The sequence below is a fragment of the Anabrus simplex genome, chromosome 9 (genome assembly GCF_040414725.1).
Source record: "Anabrus simplex isolate iqAnaSimp1 chromosome 9, ASM4041472v1, whole genome shotgun sequence".
Taxonomy (NCBI): domain Eukaryota; kingdom Metazoa; phylum Arthropoda; class Insecta; order Orthoptera; family Tettigoniidae; genus Anabrus; species Anabrus simplex.
This window is the reverse complement of record NC_090273.1, coordinates 40,989,892-41,009,335: the sequence shown is the minus strand read 5'-3', so window position 1 is coordinate 41,009,335 and position 19,444 is coordinate 40,989,892. Positions and strand designations below refer to the sequence as shown.

The 19,444-nt window shown below is 37.9% G+C and overlaps 1 protein-coding gene across 1 annotated transcript in view; it reads right to left on the bottom strand.

Moving 5' to 3' along the window:
- LOC136880846 (fat-like cadherin-related tumor suppressor homolog) overlaps positions 1-19,444 on the bottom strand; it is a 372,162-nt gene that overhangs the window by 74,319 nt on the left and 278,399 nt on the right. Inside the window, exons 19-24 of the mRNA XM_068229137.1 lie at positions 19,188-19,211; positions 9,994-10,230; positions 8,720-8,920; positions 5,992-6,186; positions 2,160-2,465; positions 520-728 (exon numbers count right to left, since the gene is read on the bottom strand). Of these exons, the coding sequence (XP_068085238.1) occupies positions 520-728; positions 2,160-2,465; positions 5,992-6,186; positions 8,720-8,920; positions 9,994-10,230; positions 19,188-19,211 (1,172 nt within the window). The remainder of the gene's footprint in view (positions 1-519; positions 729-2,159; positions 2,466-5,991; positions 6,187-8,719; positions 8,921-9,993; positions 10,231-19,187; positions 19,212-19,444) is intronic.

The following is a 19,444-nucleotide window of genomic DNA, read 5'->3' as shown; positions in this document are numbered from 1 at the left end:
AAGAAATATGATGGAACAATAGCTGCCTTATACTATTTATTCCATGACTACACTCTTTGAAACTTATAATTCGCCACCAGATTCTAGCAGCAATCAAGGATACACAAGGTCCATAAAAACGAGAATTCTCGTAGCCCGTCACGTACGGTTGGCCAAGAAACTACGAGAATTCTCGGGGCCTGTCACCAACGTGTTAAAATTTTTTTTAAAAAGAGGTATGTTCTTATTCAATCACCCAGAATATATCTGTTAATATCATGAGTGGCACGAAAACAACAGAACCAAAATATTAATTAATTAATTAATTAATTAATTAATATGTTCATTATTACTTTTCAAGTTGGATAAGGAAAAATCTAAAGAGGAAGACAGACTTAAGTAGGTGAGTGCACAAAGGAACTATACAGAAGATGACACAATAAAGAAATATTTAGATGACAGGAAGTAAAGTTCAACATTAGGTGACCATGTAGACTCTAGAAGAAATGGATGGAATGCTGAAAGCAAAGAGTATATTACCTTGAGAAAGCCAGAGTTTATTGTCAGGTTACTCTGTATTGTAGCTTTATACTCTCGAGCAAGAAACTGAGGAGGATTGTCATTCTCATCTCCCACTTTCACTCTGACAGTGACAAAACCAGATCTTCCACCGCCATCAGTAGCCATCACTGGAACCTCATACAGCTTTTTGGTCTCACGATCTAATTTCTTCTTGGTTAATATTTGTCCTGAAAAAACAATTACAAATAAACTAATATTCAGAAGATATAAAAAAAGCATATTCACTATAGAATAATTTTCTAAAGATCTTTTGCTTGTAAAATTATTATTTTTCTTTATTATGGAGGTCCACCCAGTTACTACTAACACATAGTCCAATTTAATTAAAACTCAACATTCTCAAAATGTATTTACTGTAGGATATGTTTCAATTCAATTGGATCATCTTCAGCTTGTCGTGTATACAGACCTCCCCAAGTATCGAACCGGTGGAGTCAGATCCCCTTCTGCCATCTTGAATTCGTGTTTCTATCCACCCACAGTAAAGCAAAGGTCAGTCCCTTCCCACTACCTTAGGGGCTGGGTTCTGGGCGTTCTTGACAGTGAAACTGCATACAGTTGTACGTAAGGTGCAGCAAGGTTAGAATTGCGTGGAGAGTTAGAGGTTAGTGGGCAAGCTCCCATCAGGACAATATAGTGATAATTTCTATATATTGTATATAACCTAGTTGTCATCATTCTTCTATAATAAAGGGCAGCATTTTTGTACTTCATGTTGTTATTTCAGGAGTTCCGGGGCCAAGTACGTACTTAATTACCTCCTTACAGGACCGCTTGGCAGGAAGGACAGCACACCAACTTATAACAGTCAGTGACCAACCACAAGAACGTCTCACAGGACAGGTAGGTCACGCAAGCTATGCAGTTGATTAATAATAAAGTATGCACTTCATTTTTAGTAAACAATTATGCACTTAAAAAAAAGAAACTTCACAATTCAAAAAAAAATATTATAAAACTTTTCTATTACTAAAAGTATGGTGGATTGCTTTCTTCGACTCACAAACATGGTCTGCTTTCGCTAATTCACATGGAGTGCCACAATTTTTACATAAATATGGAAATGAGCAGCAGAGTACCAGCAGATTCTGACATAGATTTTGAGACAACCAAGTGATTTGTTTCCTGAACTTGTTGAATAATTAAGAATAAAACTTGTTCTTTCTTTTTATTACATTCACAAATATATGCCACTTCAATTTAGTGGTCATTGAAATATGATATGAATTTCAGCAAGCTTGCAAACTTTCAAAAGTGCCTCCTTTGACATCGGATTCTGCCTTAGTACCACAGAAATATGCCATTGTGCCATCACAATAAACACTACCCTGTAAATAGATGAACTGATCAGACATAATTCTGACTGTGTACAGACGAACTGGCCATGATTTTCAATGTCAGCCACCATGCTATTCTGTTGGGGCAACTATTATGAAACATATCTCACAGCTTCTATAGCAGTATATCCCATAACTATGCATGAGTGCAGACGAGTCAGTTACTATATAATGAAAATATACAGCGACATCCCTTCAGTTACACTAAAAGCCGACTAATTCTCATTTGAATATATAATGAGAAAGTTTTCTTTTACTTACCAGTTAGTCTGTTGATGTCAAAAATTTCCCTGAGGCGTTCCGATGGGATAGAATATATGACATCACCGTAAGTACCAAAATCAGCATCTGTTGCTGATGCTTTGGTGACTAAGGTGCCATGAGGCTGGTTCTCATCAACTTCAACTTCAAATTGCATCTTGGGGAAAGTTGGATTATTTCTGTTGGCAGGCAGGATTTCGATCTTCACCCGAGTAAAGCTGGTGTACACTCCATCGGTAACAGACACATTGAGCAAGTAGAAAGGCTGTTCAGAAAAGTTCTGCAGGTTAATGAGGGAGATGATACCTGAAATTCAAAAGAATATAGCATGTATTTCAAATTCAATATAACAAACAAGCAGAAAGAATAAGGTGCAACTGTATTTTACGAACAATTTTCAGAAAATTTAGCTTATTACAGGAAGAGTCAAATAAATTCAGCTGGGATTTAATCTTCTGATATAGCTTTGGTTGACCGTGAGAGATCCAAGATCTAGTTTAATCACCTATGTGTGTAGACCATCAGCTGTCCTGCATAAGCAGTCTACACGTCACATGGGTAGCTGATGCATCCTCACTATGCACTACTGCCCTCAACATGGTATATTCAGTGGCTGAATATTGTGCTGTGGTGTGGCAATGTAGTGCTCATACAAAAGAATCTGACCTCCATCTGAATGAATGTATGACGATTGTATCAGGCACACTAAAATCCACCCCATTCCCATGATATCATACTATCTGTAACATACCGCCTCCAGAACTGAGACAACATGAAGCAAAAGTAGGAAAGATCACAATATGAAGATAAAGTTGGAATTCAAGAGGACAAACTGGGGCAAATATTCATTTATAGGAAGGGGAGTTAGGGATTGGAATAACTTACCAAGGGAGATGTTCAATAAATTTCCAATTTCTTTGAAATCATTTAGGAAAAGGCTAGGAAAGCAACAGATAGGGAATCTGCCACCTGGGCGACTGCCCTAAATGCAGATCAGTATTGATTGATTGATTGAACTATATGCGAGTGGAGAAAGTTACTCCATCCTAATCATCCACAGGATCTCCTAAACCATGAGGTCCTTAATCTTAAATCAAGGAACCCTATATGGCATGATGTAAATGGCTTCAATATCCTGAAAAAATGGTGTCAAAGCTGGAACTCTGCACCTGTGAAACACCAAGGCATTCATAACCCCACAATTGGACTCCTAGGATTTCACTGGAAGAGATACCAATGGACTAAACTCAACGGTTTGAGAACAGGTCACGCTAGATGTAATGCCAAGCTACATAAGTGGGGACTTCGAGAATCCCCTGCCTGAGGCTGTGGAGCCCCTTCCCAGTCACAGGAGCACACTGGTGAGGAGTGCCCTGTAAGGAAATATGATGGACCAGCCCGAGATGAATCATCAGTGCTACAACTCGCTTCTTAGACTGGCTACAACAACTGGAGATTGATTTGAAAATGTGAATGCTACCAACATTCTTGTCTTTATATATATATATTCTTTTGAATACTTGCCATATGATGAATAATAAATAACTAGGATTCGTATTTCAAATGCCTGGAAATTAGTCTTGTACTATATCAATCGGCTCAATGTCTACTCCATTGACAGATGATAGTGTATTTCTTACACAGTTTAACTGCTTCAAATCTTGTCAGTTACTCAACCTGGAGACTCATCATCATCATCATCATCATCATCATCATCATCATCATCATCATCATCATCATCATCATCATCATCATCATTGTCATCATCAACAGTCTATTATTATGAAGCACAAGTTCTATCTACTTTCTAGATGAAGTCATACATAGAGAAACATGAACATGAAAAGGAACACACAATAGGATAAACACAATGACTGGTCAGTGCAGGATGAGGAAGCAATGAAAGAGGAGACAAGGACATAAATTATAAAAGTACAAGGACACTATATCAGTTTCTTCTCAGCCTCCAATAAGCTTGTTTCTGCTTCCTAGCTTTATCATGATGGTAGGCATCAACAATCATTGGAGGACCATTTAACCAGAGGGTTGATTGATTCTTGCCTCTATGAAATAATAATAATAATAATAATAATAATAATAATAATAATAATAATAATAATAATAATAATTTTGTTTACAATTTGCTTTACGTCACACCGACACAGGTAAGTCTTATGGCAACGATGACATAGGAAAGCATTTGCCTAGCGTGAAAATGGGAAACCACAGAAATCCATTTTCAGGGTTCAAACCCACTATCCTCTGAATGGAAGCTGATGGCTACGTGATCCAAACCGTACAGCCACTTGTTCGGTAATAATAATAATAATAATAATAATAATAATAATAATAATAATAATAATAATACCAGGCGAGTTAGTCATGTGGTTCGGGATGTGCAGCTGTGAGCTTACATCCGGGAGATAGTGGGTTTGAACCCCACTGTCGGCAGCCCTGAAGATGGTTTACTGTGGTTTCCCATTTTCACACCAGAAAAATGGTGGGGCTGTACCTTAATTAAGGCTACGGTCACTTCCTTCTCATTCCTAGGTCTTTCCTATCCCCTATCCCATCCTCTATCTGTGTCAGTGCGACGTAAAGCCAATTAAACAAAAAATCATCTCAACAAAGAGTTATAGGAAACACATCCTTAAAGATCCCACTACTAAGAATTATGAGTGCAGAAAATGCAACAGCAGCCCAGAAACCATTGAGCAAATCATCAGCAACTGCAGATTACTAGTGCCAACATCGTACACTGATAGACGTAATGATGTACCCAAAGTCATACACCAAGAAATTGTCCTGACCCGATCTTTGTTCCAGAGCAGAGTGTCTTACTACAAATACTCCCCACTAAGTGCACTGGAAAATGAAAATTTTATACTCTACTGGGATTGAATGATACAAACAGATAAAACAACTTCACACAATAGACCAGACATAAAATTAACAGACAAAAAGAATCAACACATATATCTCATTGACATCGCTATCCAGAATGATCACAATATGAAACAGAAATACAGGGAGAAGATCGACAAATATACTGCTCTGGCTAAGGAAGTAGCAAGAATCTGGAAAGAAGACATGACAATTCTCCTTTCTCCCACTGGACTCATACCAAAATCATTTCCAGAAAACTTCATGAAACTACAGCTTCCCATCTACACCCACAATGTGGCACAAAAGGCTGCAATTTTGAAGACCTTCAACATCGTCAGAACATTCCTGAATGCTCAGTACGGACCATAAAATGAAAAGGCTGCAACCTCAAAATACATGCTATTACCCAACTATAAAGTTGTGAAATAAATAATAATAATATAGCCTTAGCTTATGTGTGCTCGTAGTTTAATCTAAGCTGCTTGCTCATCAATTTTGACATTCCATTTTACTCTGGCAAATGACCGAATGGCAGAGTGACATGGATCTCTCTTGGGTGATCTATAGCTTAAGAGATTTTACATGCTAACGTTATATGACATGGAGTATCCAATGGACTTTTTTTCCACCCTTCAAAAATCTGCCTACTCTGTTGGTTTGAATCCAAGATCTTGGTATCCAGAGGCTGATACTCTACCACAGAGGGAGTGCTATGACATAGTTGAAGTACGGAGGATAAGAGAATTACAAAAGAGCAAACAGTTATTTTATTCTTGACTCGTTGTTCTTACATAAGACAGCAATCCTATTGGCTCAGACTACTCTGTATTGCTCTGTGTGCGTGCACGCGCGCGCGCGCGTGTGTGTGTGTGGTTTCATTGTGGTTGAGGCTTCAGTATGATTTTGTTAATCTGATAATCTGATAGGAAAGTTCAGTTCTTCTTACCTGTCGCAGGATCAATGGAGAAGGTCTGCTGATCATTCCCTCCCACAATGGTGTAGCTGAGACTCTCTTGGTTAATGAAGTCTGGATCACTTGCTGTTACCACGGTAACAAACTGCCCACGCTGGGCATGCTGTGACAAGAAGCATGAGTACGATGGCTGCTCAAACTTAGGTGGGTTATCATTCATGTCCAACACTGAAAGAAAACAGGCATAAATCAGTGAAATATCAGTTCCATGTTTCATGAGGTTGATAATATTGTTTGTTCAACCCTTGTCCCGTTTCTCTACAGGGTCAGGTATGAGATGAGATGAATCTGTCGTGGCAAGTTTTTATGACGGATGCCCTTCCTGACGTCAAGCTCATCAGAAGAGTTAATGAGACGAAATAAATTATGTGGTATATGATAGCAACTGGTGGAGAAGCCTCGTTTGTCGACCCATCGCTTAAGATGGCACGACGTGGGATATGAAAAAAAAAAAATGATAGTAGGAAGGGAGAGGGTGAAGCCCGGTGCTGGCACATAACCTATTCCTTTCGAATAGCACCAAGGGGTCTGCTCAAGGCTTAACGCCCCCATCCAACGGACGAATCACGATCAACAGCTCCACATTCCCTCACTCCATGTGAGCACTGCAGAGAGGTATGGAATTTCATCCAGGTTTTTGGCAAGCAATCTGGTGATTAGAAATTGTTTACCACCACCTCCCCTACCCTGCCAGCCAACATTCTGATGGTGACATTTTTTCAACCAACGGGACTCGAACCAGCTAACCATGCTGTCAGACCGTTTAGACTTCAATGCCTTAACGATCAAAGCTATCAGGTGGGCTGTTGATAATATTATATTTACTAAATACATTATTCTCTCACATATGTAAGTATACAGGAAGATTCTCTTTATTGTAATACAACTGTATTCTGCTAAGCTAGTAACTGAGCATCCAAACTTGCATCTGATGATACTAGTGCAACTGTGAATTCTCAGTAACACTCAAAATTCCAATATGATACAAGCTATACTCTGCCCAGATCTAGTTTTTACTTGACGTTTGATGCCATGTTGGAAAGAGAGGCAATCTTATTGGCTCAGATAACTCTGTATTGCTGATTATGTTTATTGCTTATTGCATGTTGCTTTGTTTATGTGTGTTTGGTTTCATTGTGGTTGAGGCTTTGGTGTGATTTTGTTTAAATATTTCATTACAACTTAGTTTACAATTTATTTAAATTCCTTTGTGGAACATAGTAAAATAGTGCAGCGTTCCTGTTACGTTTACCTTTATATATTTTTGTGGGATTGTTGAGTAATTTTAGGTTAGCTAATTGTAGTAAGGTTTTGTTTTTTTACATTTCCCATCAGGATATAGTTATACATTTTATTGATTGAGGATCTTCATTATTGATGAGTTTTCTGTAGGTTAGCATCATGGTTTTCGTATCTACAGTATTTTGAAATAAGGAATTAGTGTGCTGGATTGACAGCTTCAATATTGTTATAGCAGAAACATTATTTGCATTTTTAATATGTTCATTGTCATTTGTAGTCAATTCATAGTATTGTACCTTGCATTTATTTGTATATGAGTGTTACTTTTCTTACATTAATTTTTTATAAGTGCCTGATAATTCCGTTATTTCCTTTGCTAATCCTAACTCTTTGCTATCGTATTTGTAAATATAGACATATCCCCAAAATATTGCAAGTGCTCGCGTGTGATCATTTAACGCTCTGTTTGAAATCAAGTGAACTTTACATTCACAGGTGATTCATCCAGCTGGTGGTGCTGCCATTTTTGATATTGCCCAGAAACAAAGTTGTCTAAAACCAAACATGTATACAAGTATGTGTGAAATTTGTGCCGTGTAATGAATAAGAAACTACACTGGTTCTATTCTGAGACATAAACCACATTGTTTGGGAAGAAATGTATTGATGAACAGTAGTGACTATTAGGGAGGGCGAGGGGTGGCAGTGGCCCCCCACTTTGTGGGGAACAAATATTTTATTCCATTGTTTTGACAGACTGAAGAACCTAAGAGTTATTTAAAAATAGCCTGAAACTAGAAATTATAACAAAATCAATTTATACATTCCCTATTGTTTTTCAGGTAATTCACTCCTTTAATTTAATTAATTATCAAGACAAATATTTCGCGGAAATACTCACAAAATGTTGTTCGCTGCGGCTCACAGCGAAGCAGCGTGTAGCACGTACTGGGACGAAGGGTAGCAGGGGGGTATATTTTTTGCTAAGGTCATGTACACAGGTATGATTCACTCTCTTGCCATGCGCTTTCGTCATTCTGGCAGTCTTGCTCAGCAAATGTGTCTGTGTAGTTTTGTCTAGTGTCTGTAATTTTGTTAGTTTGTAGTCAAAGACTAAATAACATTTTAATTGTATAATCACACCAAACATCTATTTATTTGTAATACATGTGTAATTATTGTCCCTTTTTTGAAAGGTTTATTGTTTAGTATTATTATTGCCGCACTAAATTTGGTAGACTCAACCTTTATGTCTCTATGGAAATAGACTCAGAGAGCATTAAAAAGGCTTACCATTTTGTGGCTATATTTTTTAAAATTTTTATGCCCTACACCCCCCTACCCCTTCTCTTGAACCCGGGTATTCTTTTGATGCCCCTCCACTTATAACTCCCAATCGCTGCTACTGTTGATGAATGGGTTAAAATTTTGAAAGTGTCAACAACCAAGATGTACATACCAGTAACCCAGACATGGGCTGTGCTAGACAGGCTCGGAACTCCGCTATCCCTTGCTATGACTGTGAAGTGATGGCTGTTATGGATCTCATGGTCCAAAGACCTCTTCAAGTAAATCGTTCCATCCTCTTGGTCAATGTGGAAGTACTCTGAGGAATTTGTGGTATCTCCTTGGATCTCATACCTCACTACCTGATTAATACCTGGAAATGCATAATAAGAGAGCAATGGTCTACTATCTTGAACACTTTTTGAAGCAAGATTTGTTGATCAAAGTTATTTTCATATATAATAAATTTCTAAATGCACATACAATAGAAAAAAATCCATTAAAAAATCAGTCCTTAAGTATGCTAATGCTATGTGTGAACATAAAATTATAATTTACAAAATCCCAAATTGTATTAAACAATCACAGTAATGGATTTCTGATTTAAATAATGTCAGTTTGTCATCGTAGGGAAATGGGTTAAATTCTTTTTTTTTCAAGTTTAACCGCTCAAGCCGGTTCGACGCATATGCGTACGGACCTATGAAACATAAGCCAGGAGAGGTCTGACGTGTACCTGTACGGACTAGGCTAGCGATGTTTTAGATGTACATCTACGTGCCATCTATTGGTTGTCAATGTGAACGTTTAGCACGGCTCGCAGCACAGGGTATCATTCTATATTCTATGCAGGGGAGTATCTTTTACCGTAATACGGCACTGTATTGGCATAAAAAGAATTTCTTTCATCAATGTTGATTGTTGTAAACAATATGGCGGCGTCTTCGCATGGTCTGTATTTATCTAATGCAGATCTCGAATGCATATTAGGTGAAAGTATTGATGAGAATAATCCGAGTGATAATGAAAGTGTTAGTGATGATTATGTACAGCAGGAAATTATGTGTGACATACATAATGATAGTAATGTAAGTGAATGCTCACCCTTGTGGTCATGGACACCTGTTGATTAAAATTTTGTTCCAACAGAAGGTAATTAGGTACTTTTTTTAGTTTTCAGGCCACCTTTTTGTTTATAGATACAACATATGCATGATATGAACTGTGTATCCACTTATTTTGAACAAAATCAGGCAAGTCATTTAGAAGTTTTAGCAATGTTTGTGATAGCATGTAAAATTGTGATTTTTCTAAAATGTATTACCGCTGTAGGGTAAAATTTGGCCAACTTTTAATACCGGCTTGAAGGGTTAACTGTAAAACTCAAAGAAACAACAAGTAACAGTGTCTACCAAGATATTTTTTTAAAGTAAGCAGATTTCATACCAGTATCATTATCCCTCGTGATAACTTTGAGGATGGATGTTCCAAAGGGAGCAGCTTCCGAAACGGAGACATTGTATGCTTCACTGCTGAACTCAGGTGGACAGTCATTAACATCCTGAACCAAGATACTGACGAGAACTTCAGCATAGACACCAGACACGCTATCGGTAGCTCGGATGGTTAACTCGTACTGTTTCTTCTGCTCGTAGTCCAGTTCGTCGACCACGGAGATGACACCTGGACATGAGAACGAGAGAATGAAGTGCTACTGGTAAGTCATGCATGGCCACAACCCTCACACCACATGCTGAGTTGCTTTCAAAACCATACAAGTGTAAATTTTGTGTCTCAGAAAGCAGAGCGAAAAAGAAGCCTTCAAACTATGGAGGAAATGGGTTATAAAGGGATAAAACAGAGAATACTGGCATGTTTAAAATTCTGATACAGCCAAATTAAAATGCCCCACAATGTTGAATGTCTACACAAGAACATGTCGTCTTCAGTTGGATCCACACTGCATAACAATTTAATAGTGATGAGCAACAAAAAGCAAATTCATCAGCAAATTAACTAAAACCAAGCTCAGTTCAAAAAGTTATATTGATTAACTTTTAACATTCTGTTTACACTAGTTAAAATGTTCACCACAAAATCGTTCGTATGCGAATCATTGTTAGTAGGGAACACCGCAGTTGAGAGACTCCACTGACAAAAGACTTTTGTACTTGCAATTTGAACAGCTCTTTGGCAGAAATTAGGCATAACAAACAAATCTACTGAAGTCATAGAGAAAAATATACTAATAAGAAGAATAGATGATACCCACTATTAAAGCAAACATGGAAATTGGTCTTAAAAGCTTAGGTACCAACTTCTAAGTTGGCTGCAAGCTAGCGATGCTTATAAGATGCTTCTTATGTCCTCAGGATGGTCTCATATTTTAGGGTTTCCTCTATTTTTCCGAATGTATCACCGACACACCATTGCAAGGGTGTCACATTTCAAGAACTTAAGATGCTGGCAAACACAAAAATGAGATATGGATGAATAACTGAGAACCAGAATTGAAAATGTAAGAAATCTGTTTCTGAAACTGCAAAAAAATCTTGTGTTCAACTATGACCAGACTTGAAACTCCAAGTTTTGTGAAGTGATACATGTTACCAGTACTGCTTTATGGTGTTGATGGATAGACACTACAGGCTTCACCAATGAACTGACTGCAGGCCTTAACAATGAGAATGGAGGAGGAAGTATTCTGCAGTGCTGGGAAATCATGTAAAAACGCAGGAAAGCATTTTCAAAATAAAAGCCTGATACAACTGATCATAGAAGATAAATGTGGATGTAGGCAGAGAAGATTATCCTGGGTATGGAACTTCCAAGTGGTTTGACATCCATGATATGGCAATGTTGATGAGGGAAAAAAAAAGGAAAAATTACTCCATGATGTTTGTAAACCTTTTGGAAGCAGAAGACGAAGATTTCTGAACTTCCAACCTTCTGATTTGCTTACTGCCACGAGTTCCATTTCTTAAGAGTTAAAGAGTAATTTGTTGATTTATATATTTCTCTTCTGGAAATGGATACTTATGCCAACAACGTGAGTGAATATGCATCAATGAAAAATTTAGAGTTTATGATTGATACCATATATACACACACATGTAGGTTATATCCTGATCCTTATGAGAGCTTCTTTCACTACTGTAATTTATTGCTTTTCACCTGACACACTTAGTAATGTTATATTATTGTCAACTTCATTTTGCCACTAATGATATACTGTGTATCAGTATCTCAGGTTTATGAACAGTGTCACACTTCAAGTTCCCAATCTCTGCTCTGAATACTAATACATATAATATAAATAGATCCTTGGCTTGAAAATACCCTATAGAGAACAAAACATCAGCTCTCTTCAGCAATAACAAAATAAATATATTTGAGAAATATATTGTTTTTATCATGCCATATTTAATGTTAAGGAAAGTTCTGAAGACAAGTACCATGAAGACCTTAAATATTTTTTTTTTTTTTTTTCCAAAGCTATCTTAGCTGTATCCAAGTGACACACCAACTGGCATATTATTATATCCTGTGGTTACACCAAATAATTGGTATTTCACTTTAATTAACATTAACAAGATTCAATTAAAGTTTGTGCAGCCAGGAAGGAAAAAAAAAAGCCTTACTGATGATGAAAATTACCCTACGAACTGTCAAATAAATAAATAATAATAAACCATTAATAAAATAAATTTTAGGCAGTTACAGCCATGAACACTAAATCCCAGAGACAATCTCGTACTACAATACCAAATTTACCAGATTGTGGGAACAAATTTTTGTGTTAATAAAACATGTTATGTCACAACATTCCTCACAGATTTTTAAATGAACTTTTTTATATTATATGTAGTCCGGCCCCGTGGTGTAGGAGGCAATGTGTCCTCCTGTCACCCGGCGGCCCCGGGTTCGATTCCCGGCCGGATCAGGGGTTTTTAATTGTAATGATTAATTCCCCTCGGCTGGGGACTGGGTGTTTGTGTCGTCCTTAACATTCCTTTCCTCACATTCAACACATTACACTTCTGCCATTACATAATACATGCAGTTTCCTCACATATGGTGCCAGTAGGGGCAAAAGATCTACATAGGTCGACGCCCCGAACAAATAGCATTTTAAGGGAAAAAAGTTATATGTATAATGTTTTGCACACGATTGGGCTTTACGGTGATCATAGCTCTTAAAATGACTTAGGAATGGAAAAAAAGCTGGAATAGCACAATCCTGCTATGGTTTCCTAAAATTCTTGCATGCTTTCTGAGCTTTAAGGGTCCCCATCTCTGTGGCCATGAGAAAAAGTTCACTACTGCATTGAAGTTCTTGAAGCAACAAGATCTATTCAGCCACATGATATTCCAATTTCTCTCGAACAAGTAAAACAAAGTGTCCTTTTCAGAGAGTGCACACAACTGTGTATTGTGAAATGCATCAGAATTCTCTGTTAAAACAATTGGAAAACATCTGTTGTAAAGGAAGAATTATCCATACATTATGTATGTCTGGAGCACTTAGTTATGTCGTAATGGGAGGAGGACATTGGGAAAACAAAGGGGGAAAATGAATGGAAGTACCAAAGATGTGAGTATGGAGAAGGATAACCCATACATGTTGGGCAGAGAGAAAGAGAGAGAGAGAGAGAGAGAGAGAGAGAAATGAATGCGGAGGTGTTCAGGGGTCAATGAAAACCATACTTTGCTAAGATTAATGAATATAAGAAAAATGAAATTCTTTGGCCACACAATGCAGCATAATAATTTTCTTCCAAACATCATGGAAGGGAAAATTGCTGGGAAGAGGATGACAGAGATCAAAATATATTGTATGATGATGACAGTTTAGGAAAGTAGGCTAGTCTATGAACATCAGAGGGAACTGATTAGCCAGTCTTGTTTTACCATCCATGGGTTCGATGAAATACCTGTCCTTCAGATCACAGAAACCATTAAATTAGATGCAGCATTTCTTTTTCCCGATAAAAGCTTTCCTACTAGCATACCATGTACATGTATTGCACAACATAAAAAAAACCTCTACCCAAGGAATTCCACATTCATGAACAAAACCATCCGACACAAGTACACCCCTCAAAAGCAAGATCAAGCGTAAAGAAAGAAGTGAACATACAGCATAATGCTAGCATTCTAAATACGATATCCGTACTGTCCCAAGAAGCAAATGACCAATATAAAAATAAATTCAGATGCAACTAGTGATCAAAAAAACATAACCAACTGAAGAAGTATGACTTACAGTTCAATTAATTAGTTACCTGATGAAAATGGGAGTATAATTAATATTTTTTCAATAAATTATAAAGTAAGCATAAAGTAACATTTTCTATATGAACAAAATTTGGCAAAGAAAGAAAGAAAGAAAGAAAGGAAGAAAGAAAAAGAAAGAAAGAAAGAAAGAAAGAAAGAAAGAAAGAAAGAAAGAAAGAAAGAAAGAGAATTCAAGAACTATAGAGAACTCTGGAAGCTGCCACTTGTCATCATTATCACATATGAAGCCCATAAATATATGTGGCAAAACAAGCCTACATACAACCTCTACAAATTGAATACGAAACATGTTCGTTCCAATTCATAAGAAAAGGAAAATCATTATGGCACATCCTTGATTGTCTGTCTCTTGATTAACAGATTGTTAAATTTCCATTTGTCTATTTTTTTAAACAATCAATAATCTCAGCTAAAATTCTACGTGCCTTGCTAGACTATAATAAAGTGTTGTGTCTCTTATAAAGATAAGGTATAAAGCATCCAAACAGAAACCCTGTGTGAGGTTTCAGTTGCCATTCACAACAGATGATATTCTTGCGAGCCTTACTGGCTGGTTTCGACAGCAGCCTACCAAAAGTCATTGATCATTCATTAAAGTTTTACAAAGTCAATCACAAGGTTGCATCTCATCAATTTAAATCAGTTTAGCTTCAGGTCTCACTTTGATTATAAACATCTTCAAAACAAGTTAATAAAAGAAAACACAAAATGAACATTGAAACAAAAGTTAATACCGGTACGTCTGAAATATTAACAAAATATTGGTGGCTAATTTGGCAAATGTATATGATGTCAGAATCACAAAAACACGGGAAATAATGAAATTGGGTATGGCTTTTAGTGCCGGGAGTGTCTGAGGACAAGTTTGGCTTGCCAGGTGCAGGTCTTTTGAATTGACGCACGAAGGCGACCTGTGCGTCATGATGAGGATGAAATGATTATGAAGATGACACATACACCCAGCCCCCGTACCAGTGAAATTAACCAATTTTGGTGGAGGTGTTCCAATAAATGGACCCATATTTGTGAGACAAGCACAAGTGTGTCTTGAGAAACTTAACCTATAAACTCTCATGGAGTTTATGGAGCTGGGATCGAACCTGCCAACCTGTGCTCAGAAGGCCATCACTCTACTGTACGAGCTACTCAGCTGAGCGTTATACTTTTAAAATTGATACAAACTCTCTTATTTATTTACTGCATGTCACAAATTATTCAAAGAAAAAAAGTAGGCAAATATCATAACCTTCACTATGTTATTGATTTAAGATTCAACAATGTTTATTCTCATGCAAAAATGAAGTAACCTACATAGACAGCCATCAAGAGAAGTCTTACAAGGACCCCACTTGTATTAATGCTTACATTTTTCTCATTAAAGATTCCTTAGTTCACCTCAAATATAGTCATAGTGTTTCTACCTCTTACCAGGATGATTAGGATTGGTTTCTGTCTAATCCAATGAACTCTTTCGCTGACACTTTTGTGGACTCACTTTCATGTGTTCATTGCAGTTGACCTGGAGCTTTCCTGCTACTGCTCAAATATGTAACAGCTTATATGTTTATGCCTCTCTTGAGCATGAACTGAAAATTGAACTTTAGGTACTTCTGGAGTATTCAGTATCACAGTATGAATGAATATCCCCACATAGTACCAATAACATGACAGCCCAGACTGATGCTTTATTTTTTTACAATTGGCTTTATGTCACACCGACACAGATACCGTAGGTCTTATGGTGACGACGGGATAGGAAAGGGCTAGGAGCAGGAAGGAAGCACCTGTGGCCTTAATTAATGTGCAGCCCCAACATTTGCCTGGTGTGAAAATGGGAAACCACAGAAAACCATCTTCAGGGTTGCCAACAGTGGGGTTCGAACCCACCATCTCCCAAATGCAAGCTCACAGCTGCGAGCCCCTAACTACATAAGCAACTCGCTCAGCAAAATGATGTCTCCAATTAAGAGAAGTTTCCATTTCTTACAATCCTACAAGGCCAACTTCATTTTGAATATCCTTTAACTTGAACTCTTCTTTTTTTCTTTCTTTCTTTCTTTCTTTCTTTCTTTCTTTCTTTCGATCTATTTCAAAATTTTCCCTATTACTGCATTTCCATCATGTTGTGACTTTAACTACAGGACTACAAAAATCAAACTCTGTCCAGTCCTTCCTATATCTTTTTCATCCAAATCTTCTTTGGTCTCAGCTTTGGATATCATCAAGTTATTCTTTTCATCACCTTATATAATGTGCCTCAGGAAGGGGAAGTCTGAAATATCTTCTGGAAGATTTGCAGCTTAAGTGTTCTACAGACCATCAACAGGTACTTCTATATCATCCCTACACCTTGAAAAACCACTATGAAAAATACTTCATCTTAGAACTCTGGCCTTCGGGCTGAGCAGCAGTCGCTTGGTAGGCCAAGGCCCTTCAAGGGCTGTAGTGCTGTGGGTGTTTTTATAACTCTGGCCAGTAATGCTCTGTCATCTGAGGTTCAATATTGTACGAGTTATATCAAAGAATTCTCATTCTTAATTAAATATTTGCTGCAGGTCGGTACTTTTTCAACAACATCATCAAATAGCAGTCTTTTCAGGTGCAACAGTGACATACTATTTGAAAAATTGAATTATCCCCTGCATGAGGTGTCTAGTCAGCCCCCAGTGGTTTAGGGGTAGAGAGCCTGCCTCTTACTCAATGATTCTCGGCCAGGTTAGGGATTTTAATCTGGATATGAGGGTTGGTTCAACGTCTAGTCACAATTACAATTGAGGAATTATCCGATGGTGAGATAGTGGCCCCTGCATAGAAAAAATGCAAAGAATAATGGCTGAGAAGATCCTCTGTGTTGACCACACGTAATTTCGTAATCTGCAGGCCTTCGGGCTGGGCAGCCAATAATTGGTAGGCCAAGGCCCATTAGGGCTCTTGGACCACGGGGATTGGTTAGATTTTTTGTTTGAAGTGTTCGTCCTGAAGTAGATGCTTCACCTTCAGAAATTGGCCTCCTTATGTTTGCTGTTCCACAAAAATTCTCTTGAATGAGCTAGCCAGTGCAATAACATAATACTATACAGAATATTATTTCATATTAGATTTTTCTTACTAAAGAGGATATGTTGAAATATTAGATTGTTTTCAATTCTTTACATTTCTAGTTTCTTCTGCTCTCTTGATGTATGTCTCCATCATATCCTTATCAAAATAAGTCACTCTTCCACTTCAATTTTTCTTTTCCCAGCGGGAATAGTTTAGCTGTTCTATACTTTTCTTGATGACATTTTTACATTTAAATTAAATATTCATGAAACATAATATTTTCCATACCTGATTGCATGTTACTTCTACAAGGAAACCAAATAAGTTACTGCGGTTTTTGATTGTCAGGAATTACAAGGTATACAACACTTGGTACAAACAGTTAGTCCTCAAAGTAACCACCAGTGGTATCCAGCACTTTTTGCGTAAGAACCTCCAGCTGTGCCGATGCCGATGGTAAAAGGCGAAGGTCTTTGATGCAAAGAAGCCCAAGAGTGCCTGCTGCACTTGTTTGCAAAATATTTCCCATGCAGGTGGTTGATCAGGGAATGGGAGAGGTGATAATCTGATGGAAAAAGGTCTGTGAAGTATAGGGGATGATACATTGTCTTCTAGTGCAGTCTTTGTATTGGATCCCTGCCCAGCTGTGACATACCTGGCAGTGCATTGCAGTGCTGTGAAAGCAATGACAAACAGGCTGTCACTTGTTGTTGCTAGTTGGCTTCCAACAGAATGTGAATGCCTTCCCTAATTGGTGCATGTGAAGTCAGACTGTTTCATTTGAGACCTTGCAAGATCACCACATGTTTGGTTGTTGTCGTCCTCTGTGGTCTTGTCATTCAGAGCCTGTGGCTACCAGATGTGGAGTGCATCGCAAAAAGTCAGATCACCTTACCGGAAATTCTGGAAGGAATGCCTGCGATGAGGTCATATGCAGCATTATTCCCAAAGACTTAACATATTTGGTAACTAACGAGCGAGTTGGCCATGCAGTTAGGGGCGCGCAGCTGTGAGCTTGCCTCCGGGAAATAGTGGGTTCGAACCCCACTGTCGGCAGTCCTGAAGATAGTTTTCCATTTTCACACCAGGCAAATGATGGGGCTGTACCTTAATTAAAGCCATGGCTGCTTCCTTCCCACCCCTAGGCCTTTCCTATCCCATTTTCACCATAAGACATATCTGTGTTGGTGCAATGTAAACAAAAATTGGTAACTTGATACAGTTGTGGACAAGTCTACTTTAACCTGCTAGTGTGGGAGGAAACCAATACTCACTGTAAGTTAGGAGTGTAAAATGTGTGATATTGGAACACATACATACAATTTTGCTTCAATATAATACACTCCTACTCTACATCATGAAATACATCTCTCAGACATATTACCACTAGAATGCACAAGCACCCAATGTATCATGCATCTCATCGAGACACCCCTGGCTTTCGTCTTCACTTCTGGGATTCATTTCTGCCATAGCAACATCATTTATAAATGCTCTATCAATGGAACTAAGACCATCAACATCCGAGTCATTACAACTGTTCTTCGAAAGCAAAGAAGTGCTCTTATCAGAGAAACACACTTCACAGCTTTCCGCCAAGTTTGGTTGTCACAGCACTAAAATTCTCAACTTTAAAACTGTTCAAAGGAAAGGAAACAGTTGATAGGGAGAGTCAATATATCCACCAAAAGAAAGAGGAAATAATACACCATCCCTGTATAAAAGAAAGTTCGACTTAGTCACAATCCCTACAACAGATGGTAGTATAATGTTGAGGCTAGTACAAGTACAGCACTCCACACCTGCCAATGTTTGGGGCATGCTGTACCCAGTACGGCACTCCATACTTTTCGGCTGAAGCCATAAAACAGACAAACCTGCACAAGCTCCTTCACCACTGTTTGAGCTAGAACAGTTGTGTGTAACAGCAAGGTCACTGTCCCTTCCACCTACCCCTACCGCACTCCTGGTATGCGATATGTGCTGTATACCTTGTTGTCTCCAACAATTGAAAATGACAAGAACTTATTTGGTTACCTTGTATAACTCTTCAGACTTTTAAACATATTTTTCATGTGTGGCGTTCAATTAATAATAATGCTTCCTTTACAAACTATACTAAGATTTGGCAGTAATTTGTCCTACTGAATACTCAGTTTTGACACTATCACCAATAACTATTGGCAGATATTAGGAGAAGCAATGATGTTAATATGTTGAGTTCAGCCCCATGCCATGCTCCATGCTAATACAAAACAACACACACATACACACATAATAATATGTAGAAATATACTCACAGGGACCATTCTTACTGTCGGGGGCTGTGAAAGGGAGACACAAAGATTGCATCAGTCCAGGTTCAGTGAGTGAAAGAACCTATGTTAACTTTACACCTCATGCACTCCTAATCATTATCCCATTTTCCATAAATTAACAAAATTAGAATTCATTTTACCAGCCATATTACATATTACTTACCAGCACCAAAAGTCATGAACATCAGTGAATAAGATCACAACTTATAACAAGTCGAAAAGTCTTTGCTTACTTTGTC